This window comes from Phascolarctos cinereus, unplaced genomic scaffold (assembly GCF_003287225.1).
Source record: "Phascolarctos cinereus isolate Bilbo 61053 unplaced genomic scaffold, phaCin_HiC Scaffold_5;HRSCAF=322, whole genome shotgun sequence".
In the NCBI taxonomy this organism is placed as follows: domain Eukaryota; kingdom Metazoa; phylum Chordata; class Mammalia; order Diprotodontia; family Phascolarctidae; genus Phascolarctos; species Phascolarctos cinereus.
The window spans coordinates 155145109-155159063 of NW_027555958.1; the positions used below are offsets into that span (position 1 = coordinate 155145109).

The 13955-nt window shown below is 39.8% G+C and overlaps 1 protein-coding gene across 3 annotated transcripts in view; it reads left to right on the forward strand.

Moving 5' to 3' along the window:
• Positions 1-5400: 5400 nt before the first annotated feature.
• The window catches only part of ATG5 (autophagy related 5), a 137327-nt gene continuing 128772 nt past the window's right edge, over positions 5401-13955 (forward strand). Inside the window, exons 1-2 of one of the 3 annotated variants that reach the window (XM_020976929.2) lie at positions 5401-5577; positions 11428-11593. In XM_020976929.2, the coding sequence (XP_020832588.1) occupies positions 11486-11593 (108 nt within the window). In that variant the 5' untranslated portion in view covers positions 5401-5577; positions 11428-11485. Of the gene's footprint in view, positions 5578-5832; positions 5966-11427; positions 11594-13955 lie in introns of those variants that run through there. The other 2 variants (XM_020976930.2, XM_020976931.2) reach the window with 2 other exon arrangements.

Here is a 13955-nt window from a genome sequence, read left to right on the forward strand (position 1 = left end):
TGGGAATTACTGATCTTTATATTTTATTATTGCTGGCTATGTTAATAAGTGCTGTCACAGAGGACTTTTCAGTAGATGAACTCTGACATCTAGTGGCAGCTAAGTATAATTACAAAGATTGACCTCTATTTCAGCAGAATATTTTGAATTAGGGAATCCTGTGTTTTAAAGAGGAAAGAATTTAAGGGTTTATCAAGCCCAATCAAATCCTTCATTTTACTGATCAGGATGTTCAAGCTCTAAAAGGCCAAGCAATTTGTGAAAGGTCTAGATTCCAGGTCTCCTAGCTGTTATCCCAGTGATGTTTCCTCTTCTCTAACATTTAAAACCAGGGCTTTAGAAATATTATTAAAAAGAAAATTTCCTGACAAACCTCCAAATGGTACATTTCTCAGATTCTTTTCTGTGCATACAAACAGAAAATTGTCTGAGAGTTTATGAGATGCTACCAAATTTTATATACTATTTTTTAAAAATTAATTTTCTAAAATATGAAATCAAACCATTTGCTGAGCTTTACCAAATCACTGCCCGCTAACTCATTTTCCAAAGAAATACTCATTTCCTAAAATACACGTGGCCATTCAGGTTAATGTTTTCTCACATACCTATCTTCACTGTAAAAACTAGGTTTATTGCTGAACATTTTCCATTTGTTTTCCAGATGACTGTAATTTGTTTGAAAGGACCATTTTGGAGTGTTAAGAAAAACTTCAATAGCTGTAGAGAGATGAAAGCTTACAGCACTGGAAATTAGCCTTGATAAAAGAGAATGGATGAAAAATGAATAGTGCCCACAAGGGGCCTTACCCACTTTGAAGACTGAGGAAAGAATGGAAAATACACACTTAGGTCATTGTTGACTCTGCCAGTATAACCACATTGACAAAGAACTAGCAAGAAGAAACAAAGCTTCCTAGAAGAGCTTTAGCTGCATCCATTTGATGTTGGTTAGCAAGAAGGTGCCTGTGAAGACTAGGGCAGAAACTGTTAAACATAAAGTGTTCCTAAAATGGTATCTGTACAATAAGGTCAATCCATGATAGAACAGAAAGCACAAGACCTTATGGCCACCTAGCATACAACTGAAAGAAGGATGTGAAAACCTCTTGGGTGGACCACATGACAAATTAAGAAAGAAACATTTATTAGATGCAGCTTGTTATGTAAGAAGACCCCGGAAGGTCATGGAACCTAGATGACAGATGACAGAAGGACGCCATTGGACTGTAAAAATCCAATTAGGAATTCGGTCTTAAAACTTGGTAGAATGAGCCAGTGGTCCAGCTACATGGAAGAAGATGAAAGCAGTAAGGACTGTACTATTCTGCTGTCCAGTAGATCTGTACTTGTATTGTAAGGGAGTATAGGCTATTGGACTCCCCAAACACTAGTTAGGAAGCTCTGGATTTGAATTCCTCTAAGAAACTTAATTATTGTGTGACTCTGGGCAAATCACTTAACCTTTCTGCTTCGTGGTTTCCTTATCTGTAAAATGAACATAGGAAGAACACTTTAAAGAATTACTGAAAGGATAAAATGGCTTTGCAAATCTTAGAGTGCTATATAAATGTCAGCTATGATGATGATCAATGATTGATTTGAACATAAACAGAAATTTATTGTGTTTACTATATGCAATGCACTAATGCAAAGCACCATTTAGCAGAGCCAGGATAAGGCAACACAAAGTCTGAAAATGGCTCTCAGTATGTTACTGTCCACCTGAAGCTTGGAGCCTTTCAAATAAGAAAGGTGACGTGACTCAGCACAAAGTACATACTACCTGTGTATTACAGCGAACAGAATTTTCTGGCACACATGTTTTTGGGGTAGTAAAGAACTAAAACAAAGTAGATGTCTGTTGACGGGAAAATGGTTAAACAAATTGTGGTACATGAATATAATAGAACATTACTGTACTGTAAGAAATAATAAGTATGAAGAATTCAGAAAAACATGGAGAGATGCATATGAAAGTATGCCGAGTGAAGTAAAGCAAGCTAAGAAAATAATATGCACAATGATTATAACAACATAAATATGAAAATAACAACAACAAACTTGTATCTAGAGAAGGATTGAGAAAATGCACCTCCTTCCCTTCCTTGCAGTGCTGGGGAACATTGTATTTCCTGCCAGATTCAGTTAATGTGTTGCTTAGTTTTACTGATCTGCTTTTTCCCTTCTTTTTTTTAATCCTTTGTTCTAAAGGCTGGCACTAAAGCCTTTGACAGTATGGATCACAACAAAATGAGGCAAGTCCTCGAAGAGATGAGAGTACCAGATCATCTTATTTGTCTCCTGAGGAACCTGTATGTAGGTCAAGAAGCAACAGCTAGAACTGAACATGGAATAACTGATTGGTTTAAGATTGGGAAATGAGTACAACAAGGCTATATATTGTCACTTTATTTATTTAACTTACGTGCAGAGTCCATCACGCGAAACGCCAGGTTGGATGAAGTAAAAGCTGGAATTAAAGTTGCCAGTAGAAATATCAACAATCTCAGATACATAGATGATACCACTCTGATGGCAGAAAGTGAAGAAGAATTAAGAAGCCTCTTGATGAGGGGAAAGAGGAGAGTGCAAGAGCTGGCTTGAAGCTTAACTTTAAAAAAACTAAGACCATGGCATCTGGCCCCACCACTTCCTGGCAAACAGAGAAAAAATGGAAGCAATGTCAGATCTGGGTACCTTCCCCTCTCCCACCCTTCTGCTTTCAGCTCCTTTTTTTACGCGTTGTCTTCCCCAATCAGATTATGAGCTGAGCGTAGGGACTGTCTTATTTCCTGGTTGTATCTGTATTTCCAGTGTCTACTACACCGGCATATTGTAAGTACTTAATAATGCTTGTTAACAATAAATTATATTAAAATTTAATTTAAAAAAAGATTTGCAAAGCAATTTATATATGCTATGTCATTTCATCTTCACAACAACCCTTTGAGGTAGCTATTATTTTTCCCATTTTACAGATGAGAAAATTGAGGCTGAGAGAGGTTAAATGACTTTATGAAGGTCACACAGCAAGTAAGTGTGAGGCAGGGTTAGAACCCATATCTTCCTGACTCCAAGTCCAGCACTGTGTACACCATGCCTATACCTAGCTACAAGAGCTAGGGAATCAGAATCAGTGCTTATATTAATGCCTCTTTCTTCTTTGATACAGGGATCAAATGCACTTGAAAGATAACCTAAAAAAATTCTCTTGCAAATGAGGAAGACTTGGGATCGACTTGTGCCTCTGACATATACTGGCTGTATGACCAAGGACGAGTCACTTAACATCTCAAACTAACTTACAGAGTGTGGCCAACTCTTGACTGGTGGGAATTCCTGGAGTTCCCTATTCCCAGTTCAGTATCCCCAGGTAGTGCTGGGGATACTTGATGCCTCATAGGGCCAAATAACATATGCCAAGTAGAATGCATGCTCCTTGAAGGCAGGGACTATTACTTTTTTTTTTTTGGTCTCTGTATACATGCATGTTGGGGGGGCAATGTGGACAAGGCTTTGGCCTTAGGAAGACCTAGGTCCAGGTTCCACCTCTGCTACTTACTGGCAGTGGAAAACCGGGCAAATCCCATCTCTGACAGATACTGGCTGTGTGACCACGGGTATGTCACTTAATATCTCAGTTCCCCAGAAAACTACCGAGACTGTAATTTACAGACATTGAACCTGTCAGGGATTTAGGCCTGTTTCAAACACTAGAAAGTACAAACAAGCTTTGGTAGAGAGAGTTCCCCAATCTGGGAGCTCATTCTATGGATCAAATTCAATAAACGTTGACTAAACGCTTACTATGTGCCAGACATTGCAGATATAAAAAGAGGCAAAAGACACTTTCTGCCTTCAGGGAGCTTACAATCTAATGGGATAGATAACATGCAAACAAACATGTTAAAAACCAACTCAATTCAATAAACATTTATTAAGTTCCTGTTACATGACAGGCACTTGTGCTAAGGCTGGGATATAAAAGGAGGCAAAAGACAGCCTCTGCCCTTGAAAAGTTTAAAATTGAATGCAAACAAATACACAAGCCACAAGCCTCCTTATTCATATAGGGTGGTCTCCAAGTCTTAAGTGTGGTTTTAAGCTATAAAAGCTTATTGTACTTTTGAAGCCTAAAACAGCAGTAAGACTTGGGGGCCTCCATATATGTGTGTGTGTGTGTGTGTGTGTATACATGTGTATATACACCTCATCTCTTCAAATAGACCCTTATATATAGTTCATATGTATTTGTGTATACATGTATATAGTTTGTGTGCATGTGATGTTTACATATATATCTGTGTATGCATATACATACATATATATGCCTAGCCTCTTTAAGTATCATTCATATATGTATATATGCCTAACGTCCTCAAATAGATCCTTATATATAGTTCATATTATACGTGTGTATATGTATACACAGTTCATAATTTATATGCATTATATGTATATATACTATATAGTTCAGTTTATATATGTACTTGCATGTATGCATGGGTATGTGTGTATGTCCTACACACATACCTACACATGCATATACATACCTAATCTCCTTAAATAGATCCTTAAATACATATAACTCGTATATAGTTTATATGTATGAATATGTATATATGGTGGTAGACAAAGTCTTCCTGAGTTCAAATTTGGCCTCAGACACTTACTAGCTGTTGGACCCTGGGCAAGTCACTTAACCCTGTTTGCCTCAGTTTCCTCATCTTTACACTGGAGAAGGAAATGGCAAACCACTCCAGTATCTTTGACAAAGAAAATCCCCAAACGGGGTCACAAAGGGTCGGACACGACTAAACAACATGTATGTGTGTGTGTGTGTGTGTGTGTGTGTATATATATATATATACACATATATATATACATATATATGTATATATATATACATATATATATATATACATATATATATGCATATATGTGTATGTGGGCGTGTATATACACCCATATTCACACTCTATCCATTACGCCACCTAGCTACACACACACACACACCCCTAACCTCCTTAACCAGATCCAGCATTCATAACTTCCCTTTTTTTCTCAGTCCACGTGGGAGTTTCCTAACTTTCAGCCCCCAGGAATGGGTCCTAAGGCGTGAGGACATAGGGGGTGAGTGGGACCGCTCGCTTGTCCACTTGCCATTTCCCCACCCCGCGGCCGAGTCCCAGGAGTAAAACGAGTGAGGTGGCCCAGGGTGGGTCTCGCCGACGGCCAAGGACCAGGCTAAGGGTCCGGGGTTCCGACTGCGCTCCACCCGCCGGGACCGTCCGCTCTCCGCTCGGAGCCCCGCCCCCTCCGGCGTGCGAACCACCCGGAAGGCCACGTGGTCCATTACGTCATCTCCCAGCGCCGCCGAGGACTGGAGCCGCAGTGGGGGTCTGACGGTCCGGACTCTCGCCTTGCCGGTGTGAACCTCTGAGTTTCTGGGAGGGCCCTAACACGGAAGTGGCCCCCGCTGTGGGGGTCACCCCCACCTCCCCCTTGCCTCTCCCCCCGCCCCGCTTCTGTGTCCTTCGCGGCTGCCCGAGCCCTCACCGGGCAGGGTGTCAGGTAACTGTCCCTCTTCTCTGCTCCTTCTGTTCCCCCCTCAACCCCCATCTTGGGGTTTCCTCTTCCGACCTGACCCGAGTCGTTCTCTGCCGGGGGAGGGGGCGGGGCGTAGGGAAGGGAAGGGAAGAGAAGCGGTGCCCCGCCCTCCTCCCCGCTGGGAGGAGCGCGGAAATCGAGGCGAGGTGGGGAGTGTCCCGGGGGGAAGCGGGGGAGGGAGGGATTGTGAGGCGCCGGGAGGGGACTCGGCCTGGGCGCCCAGGCTGGGAGCTATGGCCGGAGAGCGGGGTGGTGGTGGAGGTGCGGAGCTGGTCTAGGGCCCTGAAGGGTGCAGAGAGGTGGGGCTGCCCCGGAGGCCGGTTGTAGGACACCCTCCGAGAGGGTGAGGCAGGTGAGTTCCCTGCCCCTGCTGCTTTTGTAATTTTGTAGCTAACCGCCTGTCAGGAGGGGAAGCCCCCAGCCTTTCTTGCCCCAGAGTCCTGGATACCCTACGTGCGTTCCTAGATCTGGCGGTAATGCACATAGAACAGCTCCTTAAAGCCCCTACATTCTGCTCTCGGTCCCTCCACACCTCGTGGGGGGTGGGCCACTCCCTGGATTTTTTTCTCTTTTCATTAGTGGTCCTGGAGATACTGGATCGTCCCTGTGTACCGAGGACCATTGGGAAGACTAAGTGTTTTCTTGGTTTTTCCCTGGGGCCATGAGAATATACTCTGAAGGACCAAATCAGAGCACTTTTCCCACCAGATAACTACCACAAGTTTACACTCAGGTTTACAGAATTTTAGAATTAGAAGGGACGTAAGCTAGGCCATTCTAGTCCAGCCCATACTAGAAAAAAAGTATTCCCATCCAACACATCTGACAAATGGTCTGTCCAACCTTTTCTCCTTTGTTTGAAGAACTGTTATGAGGGGAAACCCACCCAGAGCCATTCCATTTTTGCATGGCTCTATTTAGGATAATGTGTTTAGAGCTTCAGGGGAAAACCGTGTGCTACATTGTATCTACGAATAGCATTAATAAATGACAAAATATAGAGTTTTTGGTACTTTCTATAGGAGGAAAAAGTCCACTAAAATCAAGTCAGCTAGCATATATTAAGGGCCTACTGTGTGTTGGGCACTATGCTAAGTGTTGGGGTTACAAAGAAAGGTGAAAAACAGTCCTTGTTTTTAAGGAGTTGACAGTCTAATAGTGGAGATAACATACAAATCACATACATAGAGGATAAATTGGGGGTACTTTCAGTAGGCAAGCATTAAGATTAAGGACTAAGAAGTTAACTTGTAGAAGATGGGATTTTACAGATAAGGAAACTGAGGCAAAGGTTAAATGACTTGCCTAGGATCACTCTTTCTTTATTTTGTACTTAAAAGAAGCCAGAGAAGCTAGGAGGCAGAGATGAGGAGAGAGAGCTTTCTAGGCTTGGGGGACAGTCAGTGAAAACACAGAGTTGGGAGATGGAATATATTGTTGGAGAAACACCTAGGAGGCCACTGTCACCAGATTGAAGAGTTTGTGGAGGACATTAAAGTGTAGGAAGACTGGAATGGTAGGAAAGGCCAAGTTTTGAAGAATTTTAAAAGCCAAACAAATGATTTTATATTCTGTCTTGTAGAGGATAGGGAGACATTGGAAGATGGGGCAGCATGGTTACACCCAACTTTAGTGTTTTGGGTTTTTTGGCTAGGCAGTGGGGTTAAAGTGACTTACTCAGGGTCACACAGCTAGTAAGTGGCAAGTGTCCAAGGCCAGATTTGAACACAGATCCCCTTGACTCCAAGGCCGGTGCACTATTCACTGTGACACCTAGTTGGTGCTTGGGCAGGGGCCTATTGTTGTCCAATCTATGAGCTCCAGAGTGAATTGGATTTAAGGCTTGGCCTTTGACAAAGGAATCTAGCCCATAACCCCTGAGAGGAGAAGGAGAGAGAGGAGAAGAGGAGGAAGGGGAGGGAATGACAAGCTAAGTTGCCCAACTGGAACTGGCCAGCTAAGTCCATATTCAGGCAGCTTGGACTACTCGAAGGTTGTATTTGTCCTTCATTCTTGAAGAGGAGAATGGTGGTACTCTTAACAATAGTAGGGAGTTAGGAAGAGGAAAGAGGGCTTGGTGAGAAAGATAATGAGTTAAATTTTGGGTGTATCTAAGATGATTTTAGGCACACTTTGATAAGTGAGATTAGAGGTTGGGAGAGAGGTTAAGTTTGACAAGTAAATCTGAGAGTCATCTGGATAGAGATGAAAATTGAATCTGGGAGCTGATGAGCTCATCAAATGAAGTAGTATAGAGGGAGAAAAGAGGGCCTAGGAAAGAACCATGAAGGGCACCCATGGTTAATGGAGGTGACCTGGATGAAGATCCAGGAAAGGAGACAGTCAGTGATCATACAGGTAGGAAGAGAACCAGGAGCAGTATAATGTCATGAAAACTTAGAAGGTAATATTAAGGAGAAGAGATCTGCAGAGAGGTCAGAAAGGATGAGGACTGGAAAAAGGTCATTAGATTTGGCAATAGAGATCTAATTAGTAACTTTGGAGAGAAAAGTTTCAGTTGAATGATAAAGTGAGAAGCTAGACTGCAAAGAGTTAAGAAGAGAATGAGAGGAATGGAAGTGGAGGTATTGATTTTAGATTGCTTTCTTATGGAGTTTAGCTAACTGATGGATCAAGTGAAGGTTTTTGGAGGGTGGGGGAGACATGGGCATATTTATAGACATAGAATGGAATAAAATAGGAGAGGGGTTAGTGTTGGGAATGAGGGCCATCCCTCATGTGAGACAGATGAAGGAGATAGTGCCATGAGGCATTTGAGTGAAGTGAAATAAGGGGTAAGGGAGAAGAGGGAACTTTGAACAGAAGGTCTCCTTCCCCACTTCCTTCCCCCCCCCCCCAGTGAAATACAACTCAGATAGATAAAGCATTTATCAAGCACTTTCTGTGTGCTAGGCACTGTGCTAAGTGTTGGGAATACAATACAAGCAAAAAAAAAGCCCTTACTCTCAGGCAGCTTACATTCTAATGGGGGAAGACAACAAATAAATGGGAGCTAGAGGCAAGAGGGTGGTACCTGTGTTGGAGGTAAGGTGAAAAAGTCTGGAGAGAGTCAAAAATTTAGAAGTGAGAAGTGAGCATAGATGGTCTGGTACTTCCTTACAGGGTGATTTCAGCCAGGAACACACCAATCAAAGGAAGGGATCATAGGAACTGAGGCATATCCAAAGGTGAGCAGGCTTCTGGGGTGCTTTAGAGCTCAGGAAGAAGATAGGACTGGATGTGTAATTTGGGAGTTATCTGCATAGAAACAAGAATTGAACTTATGGGAGCTTATCAGATCATTGAGAGAGTATAAGGGAAGTCGCCAAGAAGTCTATGATTCTCTGGTTCAGAGTAGCCCTCTGGTACGGTTCACTCAAAGTTAGGCAGAATGTGAGTGTGCTCTGACAGAGGAGGAGGCTGAGAAGGGTCAGTCAGATAGGAGGAGAACCAATAGATGGCATTATCCGGAAAGCCGTGGCGATCAAAACTAAAATAATGTGTGATTAACAGTTCCAGGTTACAGAGAGGTCAGGAAGGATGAGGCAGCTAGGTGGTGCAGTAGTTCAAATACAACCTTAGACACTTAACTAGCTCTGTGACCGCCCTGGACAAGTCACTTAACTTCTGTCTGCCTCAATTTCCTCCACTGTAAAATGGGGATAACAATAGCACCTACCACACAGAGTTGTTGTGAGGATCAAATGAAATAGATTTGTAAAGTGCTGGAACATAGTAGGCACTTAGAAATGCTTGTTCCCTTCCCTTCCCCTGAAAAAAGACCATTGTATTTAGCAGTTATAAGAGGGTATTAATTTAAAAGAAAAGAGGTCAATGGAAACCTTGGAGATACTATTGGTTACCTAATCAAAGTCCTGCTACTGCTTCAGTTGTGTTCCATGGCTTGTAGGAGCAAGTGCTGTCCCCCACTCACTGGTGCCTCTGCCAATCTTCTGAATATGTGTAAATGGTAGGGCCTAGGATATGCTAGTGAATATAGCTCAAACCACTGTCGGGAGGAAGAATGAATGAATGTTTCAATAAGTTCAGGCCCTCATTTTCCCTCCTTTTACCTTGATATAAACTGTCTTTTCTTATACTTTTACCGCCACTAACTTCTTTTAGTAGTGGGTAGGCATAAATCAATAGCTAATTTGATTTTAGTGATAAGTTGAGTTTTGTTTGAGATTTAGTTCAGTTTTGCATCTTAGCACTTGTATAGTTAACTTATAAACTATAAGATAACCCAATTCTTTCATCTTTCTCTGTTCCTAAGGTAATGTAAACTAAATTATTTCAAAATTTCCTCAATTGCTATTAATTTTTTTCCTATTTCGCTTTTAACTGGCGTACTATAAAGTTTTTAGGAGAAAAAACATTGATTATAAACATCCCCATTCTAAAATGAAGATAAATGACATTTATAGTTTTACAATGAACTGTGTATGAAATAATCTAGAATCTAGGGCTCCTTAAACCTAGGTACACTGTTTCCATTAAACGTTCTAGTTTGCATGTCTGTATAAAGTCAAGGAACCATATATCACAGCAGAAATAGTCAAGACATGCAGGATAAGAGTTAAGTTTAAAATTTAAATATTACATTGCATTCAGCAAATCTTAGTTGCCTTGATGGGTTTTTTTTCTGTCTTTGAAGTCTTTCTTTGTTAAAAGAAAAAAGTCTTTCTCTACAAAGGTTAAGCAATTTATCTAAGGTATACAGGTTAGTAGTTAGTATAGTAGGTGACAGAACCCAGATGGTCTCATTCCCTATCCAGGACTCTTTCCACTGCGCAGTTTTTTAGAGGGAATAAAATCTAGCACCCTGAATGAGACAGAAGTTGATTTTACTTTTTAAATATACCTTTTTGAGTTTGATTTTTGGCTACTAGTATTTCTCCAGTGTCCCTAAAACAAAGTGTTCAGAATATGGAAAGGTAAGTGATTATTCTCAGCTTATATGTGAAGTAATTGAGAAGTTTGTGATGGCTGTGATTAGACCAACAATAGAGTTCATAGTTTGGTGCTTGATATACTATATCAAATTCCCTGTCTGCCACTGTACTTAGAGTGTGTCTTCTTAAGATCTTCTTCCCTTTGACACTTTTCCCCATTTCCTTATCTGTTTGATTAGCTAAATTAATCAACACTTTTTGTCTTGAGTGATTACCCTTGTTCAGACACTGCAGAATACTAGGCAATATTAGATGTATTTCCTTTTGCCAAGGAAAGAAGAAAAGACATAAATGCAGAAAGTGTTACAAATAAGGTGTGATTATAAGGTGACTTTTAAAAATTAAAGATACCAGCAATTTCATAAATATATATAAAATTCAGTTAGTGTTGTTTCCTGGAAAGTAGTTACCTTAAACTCATCAACCAATAGCAAACTATACAGCTGGAAGGAAGGCTAAGAGAATGGATTCTTATATCACTTTTGCTATGGTTTATTTGACTCATGTATATATGTTATGGATTACAGACAGTGTTGTAGATCATAGATTTAGAGCTGGAAAGAACCTTACTCCAATATCATCGTGAAGAAACTGAGGCCCAGTTAAGACTTTTGTGGCGCACGACCGGGTTATTTACCCTTTTTATCTCTTTAAACAAATAATGGCAAATTCAGCAGTGAAAATTTCCTGTGCTCTTTTTTCACCTTTGTTTAAAAGTATGTTGATGTTCTTAGATTTTAAAAGATAAGAAATTCTATGCATTAATATTATTCCTGTGAACTTTCTTTTTTTACAACTTGATGTTTTTATAGATCTTTGTAGGAATTTGGCTCATTTACCCTCTATACTCTGCTTTCAGTGTATCTTTGGTCAAAGAAAAACTTTAGTCTATATGTGCTGCCTTATCCACTGGAAGAATGACAGATGACAAAGATGTGCTTCGAGATGTGTGGTTTGGACGAATACCAACCTGTTTTACACTCTATCAGGATGAGATAACCGAAAGAGAAGCAGAACCTTATTATGTAAGTTTGTTAGTGCTACTGTCACCAGATATATATACATTATATATATATATATACATTATATATATATATATATTTTCACATATACACACACACACATACATACAAATACACATATATTGTATCTGAATTTTAGGCATAACTGCCAGAAATACTTTTTATTAATTTAAGATTCTCAATTAAGGGGCAGCTGGGTGGGGCAGTGGACAGACCACTGGCCCTGAAGTCAGGAGGACCTGAGTTCAAATCCAGCCTCAGACCAAACACTTGACACTTACTAGCTGTGTGACCTTGGGCAAGTCCCATGACCCCAATTGCCTTTAAAAAAAAAAAGAAAAGAAAAAAAGACTCTCAAGTAAGCATTTCCTAGCATAGAAAAAGAAATGTCCAAACTGGGATAGTCTCTACCTCTCCTCCTTACGTCCCCCTCCCTGCCTCCCAGTGCTCCTGGACAGCTCTGTCTATCCCAAGACAATATAAGGTAACATTTAGTAGGAAAATTGAAGGAAGAAAAAAACTTTATATTAAAATATAATTTGGGGTTAACATGACAGAACAAAAATCTCTAACTGTAGTCAATTTTTAGCTAGAACTATTCAGTTGCTTCCTTGACCCTCTAGGATTGAAAAGGTTTCCTACTGCTCATCAGTATCTTTTTAAAAATAAGTTTTTATTGATGTCTTCTTTTTTTTGCATAAGCCTGGTTTCCTCCATTGTCCCTCTCCTTCCCCCTACCAGAAAACCATCCCATATAACAAATAGAAGAAAAAATATATTCCTTTCCCATTCCCCTTCCCCTTCTATCTCCATTCCCTTCCCCAGTAATTTACTAGTGTACCTGTTTTCCCACAATTCCTCCAGTATTGACTATTGCCACATTTTGTCATCTCTGTCAGTTTTCAGGATATGAGGTGAAACCTTAGGTTTGTTTTGATTTTCATTTCTCTTATTAGTAATTTGGAACATTCTTTCATGTGGTTGTTAATAGTTTGCAGTTCTTTTGGGAACTGTTCATATCTTTCCATCATTTATCTATTGGGGAGTGGCTTTTGCATATATGTTACATGCATATATATATATATATATATATATATATATATCTGCTAATTGTTTATGTAGCATGTGTGTATGCTAATTGTTTATGTATCTTAGAGAAATTGGTACAAAGAATCTTCCCCTTTGCTTACCTTCTTAAGTGCGTTATTTTGTTTTTGCAGAAGTCTCATTGTAATCAGTTATCTGTTTTATCTTTTGTAATTACCTGTATACTTTGACTAAGAAAACTTCTCCTAACCATGGCTATGAGATGTCTATGCCCAATTTCTTTCTTAAAGAAACCAATAGCAAAAAAATTTTGAATTATGACTAAATTGAAATTGGTTTTATTATTTTTATTTAGGTAACTTTTTGGGTTCCCAGACTTTTTCTGGGGTACTTATTTTTCTAAGTTATTATTGACTATATAAGGCTGTTATCCTTTGCCATTGGGAATATTGTGTTCTAAACTCTTTGCTCGTTTATCATAGTGGGTGTTAAATTGTGTATGATCCTAACTATGGCTCCTTGATACTTGAATTCTTTCTTCCTGGCTGCTTATGCTATTTTTCCTTTGGAAGCTCTGGATTTTTATTATAGTGTTTCTGAGAGTTTTCATTTGGGGGATTTCAAGCAGTGACTTGTAGATTCTTTCTTTTTCCATTTGATTCTAAGAAATCTGGGGAGTTTTCTTTTAAGATATTTTGAAATGCGGCATCTAGGCTCATAGCTTTCAGGAAGTCCAATGATTCTTAATATTTTTTTCTCCTAGATATCTTTCCAGGTCAGTTGTTTTTACTGTGAGATGCCTTTCAATTTTCTTTTTTAGTCAGTTGACTTTATTTTAATATTTCTTGTTGTTTCATCGAGTCATTGGCTTCCATTTGGTCCATTCTAATTTTCAGGGAATTTGTTGCTTGGGCAAAGCTGTTAATTACCTTTCTTATTCTTTTGGCCATAGCTCTCATTTCTTTTCTATTTTTTCTCTCTAGCACTTTTATTTAATTTATAAAAACATTTTTTAGCTCCCTGAAAAAAGAAAAGAAAAAAACTCTTGCTTTATCTCATCCAGGAATCTATGCCCAAGTTTTTTTTTTTCCTTTGAGGCTTGCTTGTAGATGTTTTCGAGTCATTCTCTTCTGGGTTTGTGTCTTAAGCATCTCTTTCACCATAATTATGATGGGATTCTTTTTTAAATTGTTCTTTAGTCCAGCCTCGTTCCCGACTTTATGTTAGAGTTGGGTCATCTGTATTTCTGGAGGAAAGATCTAGATTGGACCTGTAGTTTTCTTGTGGTATTGAGTGTTATGTTATTCCAGGCTCTCAG